At 39.2% G+C, this 19,732-nt stretch overlaps 1 protein-coding gene across 3 annotated transcripts in view; it reads right to left on the reverse strand.

Annotated features, from left to right (window-relative positions):
* The window catches only part of ankrd27 (ankyrin repeat domain 27 (VPS9 domain)), a 48,918-nt gene extending 30,521 nt beyond the window's left edge, over positions 1-18,397 (reverse strand). For all 3 annotated transcript variants that reach the window (XM_062390072.1, XM_062390071.1, XM_062390070.1), the window contains exons 1-7: positions 18,118-18,397; positions 8,956-9,071; positions 5,148-5,258; positions 3,412-3,720; positions 2,774-2,833; positions 1,277-1,330; positions 444-509 (exon numbers count right to left, since the gene is read on the reverse strand). In XM_062390072.1, the coding sequence (XP_062246056.1) occupies positions 444-509; positions 1,277-1,330; positions 2,774-2,833; positions 3,412-3,720; positions 5,148-5,258; positions 8,956-9,057 (702 nt within the window). In that variant the 5' untranslated portion in view covers positions 9,058-9,071; positions 18,118-18,397. The remainder of the gene's footprint in view (positions 1-443; positions 510-1,276; positions 1,331-2,773; positions 2,834-3,411; positions 3,721-5,147; positions 5,259-8,955; positions 9,072-18,117) is intronic.
* Positions 18,398-19,732: the final 1,335 nt, after the last annotated feature.

The following is a 19,732-nucleotide window of genomic DNA, read 5'->3' on the forward strand; positions in this document are numbered from 1 at the left end:
TCCCTCAGCAGATGGAATATTCAGTCCCTCAAACTGCTTTCTGGTCTACCCCAGGTGTCATTCCACATTGCCACTTTAGGATTCATTCTGGCGTTCCAGAAGCAGAAATGTGACATAGAACACAACACGTTACACTGACACCACCCCCCATTTGATTTTGAGGGACTGACATCTGTTTAAAAGACATTGATATTGTTTTGAATGCCCTCCAAAGAGAGGACCTGCTCCTAATGTAAATATAAATGGCTCATTCTAGGGTAAAGAAAACATCAATTTAGATGATTTCACACAAATGAAAATATTACTAGGATTATTTTATTTTCAATTTATGTCAATAGATCCCTTTCACCTAAATTTTACACACTGGATCTTTAATTGGTAAAGCAAATATTTGTATCACAATATGTTGGAGGTGTGGTGAAACAGTGAGGGATAAGACCTACCTGGCTGGCTTCGAGAGTTCCCACAAAGTTAAACATTAAATCATGGATACCATGATGAACATACATCTGGGGAAAAGAAGGAGGGAAAATACATTTTGGTTAACAAGACTTGAGTATTGGATACAGAGTTTAATCGCAGTTAGATTTTTCACATATACACAACATAGCAGGAGGTTCTCTGCACAGATGCGTTCATGACAGCATCAAATCCCTCGTATTAATCACGCAAGGGTGGAGCTGCTAGGCACATTTTCCAGAGGCAGGAGGTGACGTCATAATTTACAGCAGCAGTGCACCCTCCTTTATAGTGTAGGGGATTACAGCACTTTGAAGGGAGTTTGATCATTTGGCTCCATTCCTGTCTGACTAGCTGCTTCTTACGTGGGTAAGAAGCAGCAAAAACAACACACATGGACTGTCCTCGCATTTGCTATAGTCAGGTGGATGATTATTGGGCAGCAACAGTTGCCCCAGTGAAAGCAAGGCTTCATAGTCCTGTTGACGAGAATCAAGCGACTCCAGCATCCATTGCAGAATTGGGCACAGCAACAAAAGGATTTGGTTTTCTTTGTTGGTACCCACCCAAAAATTTCAAAAATTTCACAAATATAACATACTCTTTTTACACTCCAATGAAATGGTGGCTGCTTACTTCCTTGTGGACTCATATTAAGGACTTTCACTTTGAACTAAATGTAACCTTTTTGTACTGTCTGCAGATGAGCTTAGATATTAGCTCATCAAATATGTTTTAGAAACATATAGAATCCTTAAACACATACTTCTTAGCTGTTCCTAGTGAATGAAGTTGACTTAAACACAAGTGAAGTTACCTCCACAGCCTGTTTGAGAAGAGTCATCTGAAGCTCCTGCTTCGTCAGAAGTTTCTGTAGAGAAACACCATCCATCAGAGCAGTCAATGCAGAGAAATGCAAACCATGTGATAAAGCTCCTTGTATTAGCGTGATAAGGCAGAAAATTGTCCAGAGAAGAATGTAGGGGTGGGTCAAAACACTTATGTCACAGATGATCTTGTTAGACTTCATAGGCTCTAACAAAACATTCTGGTGTCCTATGGAGTCATTACTGATTAACATGCATTCTGATGCTGAGAAGTCTAGGTAGAGTAGACGGATTATTCGGAGGACACGGGTCGTACTGAACAGGAGACTCCTGAGGTCATTCTTCACAAACAACACTTGCACATGATGGGCACAACCTTTTAGATTTACTACCAACATGTTTGATGGTTAAAGGTGTAAATTGGTATGGTAACTTCTAACTGTAAACTGTCAAAACATCTGAGCTTACATTTAAGGTTTTGAAACTCAAAACTTCGAAGTGCAGACGATCATAGAGCAATAGCTAAGTGTGTGACTAGTTAATGATAAATTAGTCAATGTCACATGCATTTTTTTGTAATACCGTGATGATACACATCTTCAGACAGAAAAGTTTTCGTTTTCCTTATTCCATTGTTGACATCTTGCAATGGCCTTTTCATCAGTCAACTTGTTGTGATACATCAACCAGTGCTCTATGAAGACCTGGTTTATACAACATGGTTGTTTATACGACCTTTACAGATTTAAAGAAAGGTATGAATATTTTTAAATGGGCCATTGAGCATACAAGCTGTAACTGTAAACCATCAAATAGCTGCAGAGTAATCTAAAGGGGCATTTGTCTACTAAAAGTTACTGTTTTTCACTGACAGGTTAAATTGTTAGTGACACTATTATTGAAAGAGTACCTACAGAGATACACCTTTAGAAAATCATGTTATTTGACCATAAACAGTTATATTGCTATGTTAAAAGCCACTGACAAAAACAGTAATTTTAAGAGTTGCTGGTTTGACTGAATAATGGACTAACTACAAACTTTATTGGCTGTATTATTCATTTAGACCCCAAAAGATGGGAAAATGTCTGTAAAGTCTGTAAATGGTCACATTGTAGTTATCAAGTGTTTCTATGGATGTCTTGTTCACCACAGCTTAAAAGTTAGGATTATTCCTTCTGAGCTGACCTGAACTAAGCCCCCCAAGAAGAACAGAATAGCGACTGTGTGGAAAAAATGAAGTGTCAATCTTCCAAGTTGTAGTGAACGATAACCATTCTTTAAACAACTGGCCAGTGCAAGTAGGTATGAGAGAGTGAGCCTTGCAGAGTCTGCATTTGCCTTGTTGATGAATAATGTCATTTCCAGGGTCAAAATTCACCTGAACTTGGACACAGTCTACAAGTTCTCACTGAACACTCTTCCGTTATCTCTATCAGCCTCTACTGCATCAGACTAACAGCTGATTCAACAAGTGTTTTACTCACCAGGCGAGAGTCTCTCAGTAGACACTGAAGACATTTAGTGTAGAGTCCGTTCACTGAGTCCTGGGTGAAGAGAAGATGGGAGATTTGTAAGTAGAGCAGAAGAGCTCTCCGATAAGTCATCACAACCATCCATCTTCTAAAAACTAAATTATTATCAGTATTATTAAAAAACCAAACATAAAACCTTAAATTGTTTGGTTCATTTTAAAAGAAATAAAAGTAAAAACACAATTTCTCCACAAATCCTTTTTATGTGTGATTCTGTACTCCATAGAAACAATACTTTAGTTAGATTGATTTTAAAATTGTATTTCATACCTCTTTACACCTACTATCAACTTATACATCAATTTTTTGGTGTATTTTTAATCCATTTGTAGAGAATTGCCTTGGTTAAATAAGACAAACAAAATTTTGGGAAAAAAGATTGGTGGATGATGGAATTCTGACAGAGGGAAATACTAGAAAGAAGATAAAGGGATGAGGAAGAAGAAAGGAAGAGTCAGAAGGAATGGAAAGAAAAGACAATCTAAGAAAACAGAAAAGAAAAAGAAAAGAGTGCTGAGGGGAGAAATAAATGTTGGCAGAACGAAGGAAGACATGATGGGAATGAAAGGAAATAAAAGAGTTCATCATACAATGTGGTGTCGGAGTCCCTTCCTCTCCTGCTCCTTGAAGGCCTGACAGAAGCCGTGGATGAACTTGTCCAGCTTCTGGGCATGGCGGCCAAGGAACTCCCTGACGTCATCCACACTCTTCAGGCAGTAGGGGGGCGGAGGGCTGAGCTCGTTGGGGCTTGTGTCCACCTCCACAGGCCGGGAAATGCACAGGATGCTGTAGCTCTGCTCTTGGTCATTGTAAAAGGTTTCCTCAAACAGGATGGACACCGATGCCGGAGCCGGGAAGCCGGATCCCAGCAGGACCTGTCTGTCCAGGATTCTGAGCTCCTGAAATACACAACAGCAACAGGTCAGTGCAGTTTTATTCTGACACAATAACAGCAAAATGAACATAAGATTTTTATATTTGAGTCCAGTGTAAAAAACCTTTGAAATAAAAAGATTACCATTTTCACAGGTTTTCTGGATTTTGCAGTCAAAAAGACACAGTTAACTTTAAATAACATTCAAAAATAATTTCAAAAAAGTTAAGTGACAGTATTATCAAATTATAAGAATATGAGTATTACTTTATCAAATCAGAATCTATGATTCAAGTTAAATTGTATTTGTCTTACAAAAATGTCTGAGAAAATCTTGACATTTACATTACAGTCAGGCAGTTTACAGACTATCAAGATGACCTGTCAAACAGAACCTTGACTGTATAACTCTGTATGATTAATTTATATATTAACTTGTATCATTTTTATTATTAACATTTGTTTACTTCCATACTTTGGTTATCCCATTCTTTTTTTTTTTTTTTTTTTTTTTTTTTTTTTTAAAAATTGTATTTTACAATCCTGACAATCCTAACAGAATATAATTGGATTCTGATGACTTTCATTCAGATGTTTGAATGCAAAGTCCAAATGTCTTGATCTAAAATTGGATTTTGCAATAGTCAATTGGATTCTCCCTCTTTTAATCTTGAATTTGGTGCAGCTAATAAGAACCCCTTGTCTTTAATATGAGCTTTAAATAGCCAAGATTTATCTTCTATACAATAATAAACTTTGTTCCTACCAAGTGTTGCGTTAGCGGTAAGTTGAGAGTTGCCATGCAGAGAGCAGGAAGCTACAGTAGTCCAGTTAAAAGATTACGATGGCCTGAATAACCACGTTACACGTCTTTGTTTTAATCCAAAAAGTCTAATGTTAGAAATGTTTCTGAGATACAGAAAACTGGATTAGAACCACCTAAAGAGATAGAAGAACATGTTTATAGAAAGAGCATTCAAACAAAGGGAACAGTTTTGATTCTCAGGAACTACTTTAAAGAGAATCTAAAAAGTTCCATCAGACTGCTGTTCACCTTTTGTTCTGTGGTGGGCTTATTGTATCACTTCCGGTTTCACCAGTGTTTGTGTACTGACTTCCCCTCTACTTCATCTCTCTTTAATTTTACTATTGTCTTAGATACTGTTGCCAATAACCCGCTCTTTATAATGGAAATGAAAATATTAGCCTATAATGTATGATAAAGCATTCACTTAATGTGCTGTTGTGATCCTTCATGTTGTTGTGTCCCGACTCAGTGACATTAGTCAATAGTTAGTTATTGCCGGCTGTGACTATTCAAAAAGTTTGTAACCAAGATCTTGAAGCAGATGATGGATATTCTGCTGTTTCCTTATTCATCATTCTATATTTATCAACAGAATTTGTTTTTGAACTCTTGGGGGAGATGCTTGGAGCAGAAGGGAGACAAACCTTTCCATCCACAGTCTGGTATCTGTCCTCCACAGGCTGCAGGACATAGTTGTCAAACTGATAGTCTGAGTAGCTGCCAACAGTTAAACTTCCACAGCAGGGAACAAGGACCTGCAGGTTTTTAGTACCATGAGACAAAAGCAGAAAATCTTTTTACTTTAACGGCGATATCTTTACCAAGTTGTTTTTAATTTTCTATGAAACATTAACTTGACATTCACTGATCGATAATCTGGGGAACTGGACAGTCACATTAGATCCTAAACTTTAATTGCAGCACAACAAAAAGCTCTTATTATGGAGGACCTAAGAGGCCACGTAGATCTATACTTATATACAGTATATCGGTACCGAGTTTTTTTTCAAACTCAGGTTGGTTATCTCTGAAAAGAAATAAACAAAGACAGAGTTTGTGGGTAGGAAGACTAACATTACAACCCAGCCTCTCCCATCTGCCCTTTCATCAATGCTACACCCCAAAACACCTGAGCGTGTGCCATGCACTGACTGACAACTACTAGAACCCGACTTTTCCCTGGCTAGCTCACTATCATCTGGCTCTTGCGTCTTTAGCTTTGTATGTCTCTGCTGGTGGGGTCATGTGCAACAAGGGCAGGGTGCACGCAGGCAGGTCGGTTAGTGACAGACAGGTACACCAGCAAATGGACCCAAATTAAATGATTGCTGACTTTATTACATTGCTGTGAAGGCAAGCCTAAACTTAACAGGCAGGGCTGTAGTGAGACTGGCGCCAGGGTGAAAGGAGAAGCTGCGTTTTGGACGTATTTTAACCATATAACAGCACCTTGAATTGAAGAAGGTGAATGATGTGTTCTAGCTGTTGAAACGGAAAATAATCAATCTGGCCAGATCTGAAAGTTTCTCAGGTTTCACAAATTCATAAAGCTGGACATCTTCAGCATCAAATTCAGAGGTGAAAGGCTATAAGCGAGCTTCATCAAGAGTCTAATATGATGTTTCGTAAAGGTAGCATGTCAATGGAGCATAACGCTAGACTCATAATAGACCCTTGTGGGTTAGAAGAGCACAGTCGGATATTTTATCATCATACAAAGTGAATCCAATTGAAAGGCAAAGTGGTCTCAGACTTTTATGTCACAAAAATACCTGCATTAGAATTTAAACAAAAGTACGACAATCTGACTCTAAAATATGGGATCTTCATGGTCTAAATTTAACAATTTCTGTTGACTCTATCCCGATTTTCCTTCATACTCAGACAACTAAAAGCACGAAAGGTAAATAATAGTCACGATCAAGTGACAACATAAAAATAATTTCTTGGTCATGAGTAATTACGGATTGAAAAAACTGATCACGAGCCAGAATATGAGGTTCAATCCTGATGTGTGGTCGAATGTGGAGTGTGCACAAACTGTTTTGGATGCTGCGTGTTGTTCTATGATTAATCTATTGGTCAGCAGTCTGTTTTGAAATGGGCAATACAAACTATAACCAAGTTAGATGTATTTTGCAGCCATCAGGTCATATGAGTTTCCAGAGGAGTCCTGATGAGTCACAGCTGCACGGCCTGTTTTCAGACATCAGATTCTTATCTGCTAACTTTTTAAGCATCATGACAGGATGCAGCATGTTGTAAAAAAAAAAATCTGTATAGTTGTTCTGGTCGTTTCAGGTAATGTCTGTTGGACAATGGACTGTTATTACAGGAGGTGCTCTAAGGTCTTCTGTCTCTTACTCTAAAACATTTATAATGACTCTGATCCAGGGCTGGCGGAGAGACAACAGCATATGACAAATTCAGGGATATGTGTCAAAGTAGGTAGTCCTTTGCTGCACATTCAACCACAGAGGAGGAAGTTATCAATTAACGCTTCTGTCTTTTCTGCTGTTGAGGGAGGGTGGCAGAATCTGCTCACACCCCAGATTGCACTGTTTCTTTCACACTTAATTTTTTTTTATCGACCTGAAGTATGCTATTGCGTCATCAGAGGGGATTTACAGGCAGTGTTGCTGATTTACACATCTGTGGCGAAATTCAAAGAATTCAGCTGTGATAAAATGCTGTATATGCCAGCGCTTGCCACAGTAGGAGCAAACAGAGGCTGAGACAAGGTAGAACATGACACCATGACAATAATACTATGCATTTTTAAAAAGCTGTAACGTTTCGGAAACAGAGCCAGAAACGTATACATCAAAACACTGATTATGTGAATCATGCACCTTTACTAATTACTCCTTAATTTTGGACATTGACCATTCATCCCTCTATCCATTATCCATAGCACTTATCCTTTGAAGGTCGCAGGGGGAGCTGGAGCCAATCCCTGCTGACATTGGATGGGAGGGGATTGGCTGCATGTCTGCATGTCTTTGGACTGTGGGAGGAAGCTCAAGTACCCAGAGAAACAGACACAGGGAGAACATGCAAACTGCTGCATGCCCACAAGGAACCTTCTTTCTGTGAGGAGCCACCGCACCACCATGTCGCACCACCATGTTGCAACAATGATCTCACAAGTTCCAGTGGTATGCTTGATTTAATTTTCAGTGAAATAACTTGGTTACCCACACTGGTGCTGGGATTCAATCTTAGCAGGACAAGTTTTCTACAATTGATAGTACCATTAGACACAGTAACCAAGGACTACACAAGCTGCAAGTAGAAAGTATGTATTGCCATGAAAAAGCAGAGCCTGCCTTTCAGTCAGCCAGTTTATATTTTGTATTACAACAATATCTACGTGAAGGATGTCAAGTGAAGCTGAGAACTGATTTTTCAGAGATAACATAGAATGGACCCTCCACACATAACAACTATTAACACCAACATTAACTTATTTACTAGGCAGAAGGGAACAAGGGGAACAAGCAGAAGGTAACAAGTCCTGGACAACTTAGTCGACACACCAGCTGATATGCTGGGGTTGTATAAAAAGAACCCCAGCACACCAGACCTTCACATCAACTGCAACTTGACCTCTGACAACATTCCTTAAAATTCACCCTCAATCACTCAATCAATCAATCAATCAATCAATCAATCAATCACCCGCCAGTGTGGCGGATTCTGAGTCATGTGGGCTGATCGTGGTGCTGGTGGCGGACCCTGTGTCGCGTTGGCATTGGGCACGGGCGGTGGACCAGGACCGCGGTGTTGGCTCGTGATGGGTCCTCATGGGCGGCGGTGGACGGTGACTGAGGACTGGAGTGGCGTCTGGTCTGGATGGTGGATCGTGGTCTGGATGGTTGCTGACCATGGACTGTGATTGCAGCGGGACTGCTTGGCATGTCATGTTGGGGTTGTCCTCCGGGATGTCTACCCTCATCAAATGCTGCTAGAGACTTTGATTATTGATGATGTTCTCCTACTCGTGGCATCTATTGCACTTCCGTCCGTCCTTGGAGAGGGAACCCTCACATGTGGCTCTCTCTGAGGTTTCTACGTATTTTTACCCTGTTAAAAGGGTTTTTAGTAGTTTTTCCTTACTCTTGCTGAGGGTTAAGGACACAGGATGTCACACCCTGTTAAAGCCCTATGAGACGAATTGTAATTTGGGAATATGGGCTATAAAAATACAATTTGATTGATTGATTGATTGATATGTAGGTAGACAGTTAATGGTGGTGTTAGGTAGGTTTCTATCATCTTGTTCAACAGACTGTGGGAAATTTGTTGTATATAGAGTATATATACACACATACATTTCTCAGAGAAAACACAAACACACAGTGACCTACCACACATTACCTATCCTGACGTAGATTTAAGCTGGTTGCTAACAGGTTGTTAAAATGAACATGGTGAAAACTTGTGACTCACAATGCCGTGGATGTCTGCCACTCGGCTGCAGAGGTCCGGTCTCTGCTTCTCCAAAGCCAAGTAGAAAGGATTCTTCAGGATGTTCTCATCATATACAGCCATAAGGAGCTGGAGATCTAGATCATGGAGAGGATAGAGGGATGTTAAAAGAAACTGATTTATGGTCATGATAGAACAATGGCAAGACTAAAATGTTTTTACATCAAAATTAAAACGCTCTCCAAACACACAAGTGTAGCTCCATATCAGTAATAATCCCCATCCACACTTACACACCTGAAAATACAAATCACAAGACAATTAGATAGATAGATAGATAGATAGATTACTTTATTCATCCCGAAGGGAAATTAAGTCGTCATAGCAGCCGGTACATTTGAATACAATACAATACAATAGAATAAAATATAAAATATAAAATATAAAATATAAAATATAAAATATTGCGGTAGAAAGAATAAAAACAGAAACACGCGATAAATAGGTAGATAAGGTGCAGTGGCAGATGATGGTAATAGTACTGATGATATGATGGTAATGTTATTGTTAGACAGTATATAAAAAAATAGTACAGTATATATAGTATATAATATATATTTATATATGATAGTAATTATACCAATATAATAGCAGTATATAGTAATAATGGCAGCAACAGTATATATAATAATAATAATAGTAAAATATAATAATAATAATAACATGTACAAATGTATAAATATGTGTATATAGACTTATATATACAAAGAATATACAAAGAGTATGATATAATATATGATATATAGTACGGGTATAAATATAAGTATTTGACGATACAATAGATAATATAATACACTATGAGTGTAAGAATATGTAGACAGAGTGTGCAAAAGACAATATTATTGTATAAAATGATGAATTGAGACAGGTATATTTAGTGCAGTTCTGTGATGGTGGCTCTGACAGAGGTAGATGAGTTGTACAGTCCTGTTGCAGTTGGGAGGAACGACTTTGTGTATCGTTCCTTAGAGCAGCGGGGTTGAATGAGTCTGTGGCTGAAGCTGCTCCTTAGCTTGTCCAGTGTTTTGTGGAGGGGGTGAGAGGGATTGTCCATGATTGCCAGCAGTTTTGCAAGCATCCTGTCCTCCACCACCTCCTCCAGAGTGACAAGCCAACCACAGACTCTGCCTTCCTGAGTTTTTTCAGTCTGTTGGCCTTGATGCCTGCACCCCAGGACACCACAGCAAAGAAGATGGTGCTTGCCACAACAGACTTATAGAACATCTGCAGCATCTTGTTGCAGACATTGAAGAACCTGAGCCTCCTCAGGAAATAAAGTCGGCTCAGGCCCGTCTTGTAGACGGCCTCTGTGTTGGTGGACCAGTCCAGTTTATTGTCCAGTGTGACACCCAGGTACTTGTATGCAGGGACCACCTCCATAGCCGTCCCACCGATGCAGACAGGAAAGGGCAGGGGCTTGTTCCTCCTGAAATCCACCATCATCTCCCTCGTCTTCGCCACGTACACGTACATTCACATACATTGGACATGTGCATGCTGGTGATTGTCTACTCTGCAGCCAGGTGCTTACTTACAGAAAATACTGAGGAAGATCAACAATAGTGAAAGGTTAAGATGAGATTTCTTTTCTTGGACTGATGACATGGCGGAACTGTTACTGACAGTATTTTGCCTTCACTGCTGGTGGAAGAGTCATGCCTGATAAGAACCATTTAGGCAAGTGAGCATAGCTGACAGTGTCATAGTTTTCAAAAGTCTCAGTTTTTGCCCATTCCTCCTACCACGCAGCCCCAAAGTGGTCAAACTGAAACAAGGACACCATTATTTCCAAATGCTCGAAAACTCTGTAGTGTGGACAGCAAGCATAAAACAAAGCAACAGGTCTGCATTTCTGAACAAAAAATTCAGAGGTGGAAGGCTAAGTGAGCTTAAGAATAATACAGTTCTTACATCTCATGAGTGGCAAGTACCACGGAAACTATAAACAATAGCTAGGCTGATTTGGAATGTCACACATTCCAAAAGAAATTGACAAATGATAAATATAACCTAGAGGCTGTAGTTTGCAGGGCTGTGGTAGCTCTGATAACCAAAACTCATCTACGGAGTTGAACAAAATGAGCTACAAGGACAAATGTTCTCGGACATTAGTAACTCACTTCAGTGGAGTTTGGATTCTTGACAAGCAACTTTCAGAATACCGCAGCCTGACAGATAATGTTACAAAGATTCTGTGGTGAGTGAGCTAATAGCTGTGAAATAAGAAACTGAAATCTAGTTCAGAAGGAGAATCTGATGGAACCAGACAAATTCAATTGGTTCCAAAGTGTCAGTTTGTCATGACGAACTGTCACAGACTAGATTGCCGATCTAGTAAGAGATAGGGAAAATAACTAAGGGACAACATAGGAAAGTACACTGTTTCTTCTCTGGCAGGAAGAGAAGGCTGGAATTACTATCTCTGCAAGTCATTACATTACATTACATTTTTTTTTTTTGTCATGTATGGTAAGATGGAGATTTGTGTTTTGGTTAAAGTTATCATCATCATCATCATCATAATTGTCATGATTACAACTACGATTGCTACAAAAATTTATACAATATGCCTATACTCACATATCCATTATTATACCTATATCATTACGATTGTCATTACTGCTCCCTTCTTCTCTGTCAGACTTTTTGTGTGCAAATATTTAAATATCGATACACCTCTTAGTTTACGTTAGGGCATTGTCTTTATTTTGTTGATGTGCTCTGTTACATGAAGCATGTATTGCACTTCTGTCACTTCTGTTCCTAACATGTTACTCAATGTGAGTTTTTTGGGGGGGTAGTTTTTCCTTACTCTTGTTGAGGGTTCAGGGCAGTGTATGTCACATCTTGATAAGCCCAGTGAGATCAATTGTGATTTGTGAATATGGACTCAACGAATAACATTTGACAGAATGACGGATTGAAAAAGAATTAGATGATTTTTTAGAGTACCTGTCTGCCACTAACCGACCTGTATGCACACTGACCGTGCCCTTGCATTTTAGTGATGATCAGTGAATGCTCATGTGTTTTAGGGGTGTAGGTTTGATGAGGGGGTCGAGGATTACCAACGTTAATGAGTGAAAAGGACCTACTGCCCCCTACATGCAGGAACCCCCTCAATGCAGGCACCCCCTCACTGACTTCCCATCCATAAGCGCTATCTGTGTCTATTTCAACTAAAACGTTTTCGACTGTTGATCGGACAAGTTAAGACATTCAAACATCACTTTGAGCTCAGACAAAACTGTAATGTGCATTTTTCCCCCATTCCCACACGTTAATAAACAAAGGATTTAAATTACAGTGTGATTTCTCTCCATGGGACAGGACAAGTTGTTGGAAAAGATCGTGCTGGCCTCAGGCCGAGCTGTAAAGCTTCACATTGAGTAATCAGTACTGTACAATGGAAATATGTTCTACAATTTATACCATAATCACTCAGTACTCCCTAACACTCTAAAAAATATTAGTTTATTAAGTGTTTTTATTGAATTTTCAAGTGTATATTGAAAAATATACATCAGTGAACAAATAAACATCCCCTCATATGGTCACAGGTTCACACACACAAACAAAAGGCGGGATCAATCATTCCCTGTTACCTTCATAGCACTTCCTTTTCAGTCAGTAATACAGCCCAAGACAAGTCATCAGCTCTCTTTTCCACATTTCAAGTGATGGTGGTTCTACATGTTTCCAACAAAAAGCAATCCTTCTCCTTGCATGGAGAAGTGTCAATAGGATATTATTCCATTGAGCAGTGCAGCAGAGTTCCTTTCTCATTTAGGCATTTAACACAGACATCAGGAATGCTAGGGAAGATATAATTACGTCTATCAGGGGTTATGCAGACTCGCATTTAATCTATCTGATGTTGATTTTATTGAATATTTTGCCAAAAGGTTATAAAATCTCGATATGTGTCTCCTACTATCCAAATTATCAAGCATAATTTCATCAATAACTGATAGCTGATAGGTTGTCATTGTCTTATATTATGATGCTATGAAACTAAATTGCATAACTTTGACGTTATAGTGTTGATTGTTATTTGGGCTTGCATTCTCTTAACCTGCCAGGCCTGTAATTTGCCTGGCTTTTCTCCCTGATCGTTTGTTTGTTCCCTAAAAGTAGTTGAGTAACTTTGTGAGTTGTCAGTTTATTGTATTCAGCTCCCATTATTGCTCATTTTTGCTGATTGTCCATGTCATTGTTCGCATAACGTTCTAATTCTAGTGTTTTAAATAGTTTTTCCAATATTTGCATTTTCCCATTGTATTGTTTGGTCTTGGAACTTGTATATTTATCATTTCTTCCCTTATATAAGCTTTGAATGCTTCCCATCTTAAACTGGTGGTAGTTTCATCTGTGTTTAGTTGGAATTAGTTATCCATGAAGTTTCTATAAATTTAAGAAAGGGTGGATCTTGTAATCAGTATACTTGAAACCTCCATCATGGAAATTGACCTGGACATATTTCCATTGACCCAGCTGCATGATCACTAACCACTATGCTTTCATACCATCAATCAATCTTAGCCATAATATGAATTAAGTCAGTATTTTCCTAGTCTGTATGTGTGCGCCATCAACTCCATTAAGCCCGCCCATTCATGGATATAAAGTACAATTACAAACATTTTTATTCATGTACATTTCTTCACTATCACAATTTCAGGATTAAAGGCAGTTTGCATTTTATAAGGTTATACTCAATGACTGTGTATAAAGATGGACAACATCTCCATTTCCAAGCACATTCCAAAAACATACCCCAAATACCCTAGATATGGGAAAAGCCATCTTGTCCTGGCCAGACAACTGTACCTTCAATCTGTGAGTTAGTCTCAGCTGTCAATCATTGCTTCTCAATGTGATTTTTAGAAACAAATAACTAATTAAAACCTTAAGCATCAGACATGTACAATTGAATCAGTGTGATAAAACTACTTAAAATGACAGAAACAGAAAAATTACTTTATTAATTTGGTCCCATCTACTAACAAGGAGGGGGCAGTGTTTATGACCTATACTGCAGCCAGACACCAGGTAACCAAAGTCACAAAGATTCATCCTCTGGGGACCATGTTTATCTGTAAAAATGTTCAAGGCAATCCATTCAACACTTATTGAGATATTTTAGCCTGGACCAGAGTGGTAAGACAACATACAGACCAGCATTTCCTTCACCAAAGCTGTGCCACCAGTGTGCCAATAAAACAATAAATATCATTTAATACTCCCTTGTTTTAACCATCAGCCAAAAAACCTTAAACTTAATAACAAAATGCCATTAGGGAGTAGTAAGTCAATCTGTAAACAACACTACAACACTTACTATTAACTAATGAAAAGCCTTACAACATTTGGAATAAAAAAGTTGATTGAATTGGAGTTGGGGCTTCGGCTATCCAAAACACATCATGGGTTTTATTCATAAAAGCATCCTACTACAAAAAATTGCCTCTGGTAATGAAATTCTAAGAACTTTTTTAAGACTTTCCCCTCATTGTTGGTCTCGATCTTGGAAGAGATAAATGTTACTCACAAGGTATCTCAGCCCTTATGAGAGCTGATGTCAGGAGGAGGGAGAAGGACTAATGTAGAGTGAAAATGCTGTTATTAGGATATGTAAATAAGTTTACCAGCAGTTGTAGGTAAAACTTACAGCACCCATCTGTGTGTGACCAATCATGTTTGTGTGCCGCAGTCTCCATGCTCACTTTTTAACTGTAACACAATCCATCCCTTCCAACAACCTGTCACTGATGCAGCACAACTGAATGGAACAAGGCATCAATCTGCTGTTTCGATCACTGATTTGAGATCTCTCAACATTCTACCAGTGATGTCACATCCAAAACACCCAATGAAATGAATCGATAATCCAGGGGTCTGCTCCTCTGTCTATTCACTCCTCCATTTACTCATCATCAGAGGAGAAATCATACAGCAAAGTGGCCATCCATAACACTCCACAGGTTAAATGCTCACCTCACCCCTCTGCTAAGACATACGATTCTTCCGCCCTCAGCTCCAGTACAGACAACAAGAGGAAGCAGTTCAACAGAGTGAAGACAGACCTCCTAACTAAGAGTACAGCAACAGCAGACGGCTCAGCTGGGATGAAACTGCAAGGAATGAGTCACGTGACTCTCATGGTCCTTGTGACCTCTCAGGCTTGAAGCTCACAGTACAGATCAGTGGTGTAGAGGAATGTCCATCCCCTCAGGGCTAACACACACAGTATGTTACATTACACACTGAAGATTAAAGTAATTCAGCTGATGTCTTAGCCTTGGGCTAATAATGTGTGGTAAAAGGAGGGGAATGACTCAGCAGCGGCAGAACAAACACCCAGCGGTAAGAAGATTTAAGCTCAGGCACCTTAATGATATTTTTCTGATCACACCTGAGCTGAAATCATTCGTAGTTAGATTTTTAAACAACAACAAAATTCTGATTCAAGTATCTTAGATGTGAGGGTTTGTGGCTGATCTGGGATTTGATATTATTGTAAATTGAAAATTTGACTATTGGTCAGAGAATACAAGAAATGTTACAAACTACTTTGCTGTATAACTACGTGAACTTGTTGTGGAAAGTTTATCCCTCATTGGGTATAGTAAAGTAGATTTTACTGAAGCCAAGCAATTCCATCTAAGAGGACAAAGAGATGAAAAAAGCACTTAGTAATAATAAATAAATCATATTGATGCTACACTGCCATAGTATGTAGTGTGAGGTTCAGCTGTTTTGATCAGTGTGCACTAGGTGTAAGTACATTGAGAGCCAGTGTAATCCAGAGTCAAATAACTTGCATGCACTATACGATATGCCTACTCACACACTGACAGTGACTCCTCAGTTCGTTGCTGCTCCATTCATCTCATATTCTTATGTATAAATACTTTACAAAATATTTCTTCTGATTTATGTTGTTTCTGTAATTTTTCATTACTCTTGTTGAGGGTTAAGGACAGAGGATGTTGAACCTTGTTAAGCCCTGTGAGACTTATTGTCATTTGTGAATATGGACTATACAAATACAATTTTGATTGATTTGACACTTGGCAAATAAAGGTGATTCTGCCAATACAGAATGATGGGAATCTTTTAAAATTAAAAAGTAAGTATACCTTACGAGGTAGGTATTATTCCCTATGACAAATCATTTTTACTTTTCTCTTAAAACTACTTTCACAAACAACACTACATATGGACGGCTGTGGCTGAGGGATAGAGCGGTCGCCCTCAAACCTGAAAATCAGCAGTTCGATCTCCAGTCATCCCGATCTGCATGCCGAAGTGTCCTTGTGCAAGATGCTGAACCCTGAATTGCCCCTCATAGAAAAAACAAAGTGCTGCTAATAGATGCACTGTATGAATGTGTGTGTGAATGAGTGAATGTAAAATTGTACTGTAAAGAGCTTCATCTTCAAGACTAGAAAAGCTCTATATAAATACAAAACCAGTTACCACTTCATATGATAAAGCATAATGCCAATGAAAAGAGTTATGGTTGCACACATTTTCCAAACCACAAATGTAATAACATTAAACTTGAACTCAGCTGAAAATCACTGATGTGGGTATATATATGTTCCCTCTGTGACATAGACCAATGACCACTATGAGAGTGTGGCCTAAGTATGATTGATTTTATTTCTAAAAGCATCTTTCGGTGTCTGCAGAAATATAAACTGCCATGGGAACAAATGTTCAGCCTTTCACATTAAATCAAAATTTGTGAGTGAAAAAGTACAATGAGAAGATTGGAGATTGAGATGAACTGGGCAAAATGAAAGAAGACACCACTGCTCTCCTGCCTTCTGGTTTCACCGGATCAATAAAACTCTGTCAGGTGCTGAACCTTAAAACCACCATAGAGTGGATTCAGAGCTCAAAAGTGACCATCACATCACACACTTCCCCTCAGGGCTGCACACATTCATAGCAAAACTTTCCAGATGGGTTCTGAGTAAGACAGTGCTGAGAGAAAACAAGAAAAAGGTCTAAAAGCCACAATGACCTATAAATATTCTAACCTTATCAGATGTGCTCTCAGAATCTGACAGTCAGGTGTGTGGCATTACCAGCAGCACTTCAAACACAAAGCAAAAATCCACTGACCTTTAACACAAAACAATGATATGTCCAGTGAGCCCAAGATAAGGATGAGGCTTCTGGGAGCATTTTCAAAATAAACCCTGATAAACCATTAGCAAAATGATCTAGTGGTACAACCTATACGACAAGTACAAAACCTTCCAATGTTATATAGATATATTAATTCCGTTACAATAATGCAGACCATCCACAGTGCTGCATACAAATATAATAAATTGGATTGGTATTCGAGGTGGAATCACCTGCTTTATACTTGTTTGGCTCCAAGGTAGCTGGTTTTCTTAGTGTGTTGAAATTACAAACCAAAAATGTGTCACTTAAACGGTTGTTGCTCACTAACATAAGTGAACGCAACACAAATACAAAGAGATCCATGCAGAAACTGTTCTCCGTCTTAAAGTGTATTCGTGAAGTATAATGGCATAACGACTGGATTTTAATTGAACAAAATCGCACTTGTTTTTTCTTTGAGACACTGCTTGATCCCTGAATTTACTGTAATTAAATCAAAGTAGAGGCGAAACAGTGGTCTATAATACTTGCCTCGTTTCTATGATACCTTATATATCGTTTGGAGATTTGTAGTTCGGTAGGCTTTGGGATGAGTTGTATCGATTATGCCAGAGATGGCTTTAAAATACGATGGAGGATTACTGGAGAACATTACAGGTGACTGGGGCTGTTTTTGCTAAAGTGCTAATTTACGTTAGCTGTCGGTTCGCCTTTGAGGTTTAATACACCTTGTGGGCTTTAACACGACTCAGCCTCAGGACTGAGGGCTGGGTGTTTTATAAAGATTAGCCTGCTAGCTTCACTCAACCTCGTTTTACCATACCAGGAATACAGAGTCGTAGATTAGCAGTTAGCATTAGCTCTGCTGGCAACAGCGCCCCGTATTGTGATATTAGCTTAGTTTATGAACGTGTTAGGATGATCAACACGCTACGTGAACATCAGCCCTGTGTAGAGATGATAGTAAGGAAGTGTTACCTGCTTTCAGTGGGTCCCTCAGGTCACCCAGGCTTGAGCATGGCAGTGTAAACACCCTCAGCAGCAGCCTGTCAGGAGCTGTTTACTCGGATCATCTGGCTTCACAGCTGCAGTCACTGCTTAGCCTCCAGTGGCCACCGGGTTTCCACACTTCATAGAGTTAACACGCAAATTAAGCCGTCAAAAGAGCGTGTGTGTGGCAAGGAATCCTAAACATTTACAAGTCAAATGAGATGATTAGAGAACCATACGCGTAGTGACACGCTGAGAATGTTACAGGTTCATTTAAGTAACCCAGATGCATCAGAAACACAAACACGGATTCGCACTGCCCTCTACTGCCCAGCATCGGGTCTTTGACAATTGTAGTCTTTATATTAGTTTATATTAAGCACCAGCAATCCTCTGGAAAACAGCTGAGTTCATTTTATTTATTTTTTTGTTATTAAATTTATTTATTTATTTTTCAAGGGAGACCTAGCCAGGACGACAAAATTGAAACAATCCAAAAAAACAGAAGACAAATATATGAAGGTTGAAATAAGCATATCAACAGAAAGCTAAAACACAACCTGTCAATGCTATGAAAGATGAAAAAGGGAGATAAAAACTGAGGATAAAGCGTGTTTCATGGAGTTTACAGCATGACTGCTCTCCATCTCCCTCTGCAACCTTTTCTGCAGCATTAAACATGGGAGCTTTCTTTCTTTACATCTGTGCCCCTACACCAGGAGACAGATGGCACATGCTCTATATGTTGGGGGATCTTAGATTTTGATAGTGAGATGAACTTTTTTAACTTTGTCAATTCTTTATGATGTATCAGGTTGTTTTTTTTCACAATCATTTCAGTACAATCAACAAAAACTGACACATTTCAGGAGGGGCAACCTACCGAACAGATGCAACCTGCCAAACATCACATGCAACATAAAACATTCATAAGTCCCATTCACTGTGGTAGTTTATTTAGTGCTGCAATGGCAGGGGGTATGAATCTCCTGAATCGGACCATTATCCAATAAAGTGTTCTCTGCCTCTGTCCGGATGGAAGTAACTGGAAGTTGTGATTAAGGGGGTGGTCTGTGTCGTCTGCTATGGTGAGGTCTAGGCCTGTAATGGCTGTAATGGGGTTGTTCAGGTCTGGGATTTTGGGTGTGGGAAGGCAGAAGATTTTAGAAGCAGCGTGTGGGATGCTAGTCAATTTAATTTTGTAGAGGACAGAGAACATGTTGTAGAAGCAGGTGGAACAATACAGCAGGGTGGGTTGGACAATGCTTTTGTGAAGTAGCAACAGGAGGTGGGGGGCAACAGACAGTTCTCTGAGTTTACAGATGATGTAAAGTTGTTGCTGTGATTGCCGATGAAAAGAAGTGTTGATCAAAGCTTATTTTATTGTCAATACTAAGTCTCAGATATTTGAAGTGTTAAACCTGATCTGCATGTTTCCATGAATCGAGGTGGGGTTCAGTCAAGTTTGGGGTGTGCTCAATGTGCTAATTCTAGTTCTTTAGACTTGTCAATGTTCAGCAGTAAGAAGTTGTTTAAACACCACTTTGTGAAGTGAGCAATAGAGCTGTGATAGGCTGTAACAGAGTTATTGAGGAATTCACAG

The sequence above is a fragment of the Platichthys flesus genome, chromosome 6 (assembly GCF_949316205.1).
Source record: "Platichthys flesus chromosome 6, fPlaFle2.1, whole genome shotgun sequence".
Classification (NCBI taxonomy): Eukaryota; Metazoa; Chordata; class Actinopteri; order Pleuronectiformes; family Pleuronectidae; genus Platichthys; species Platichthys flesus.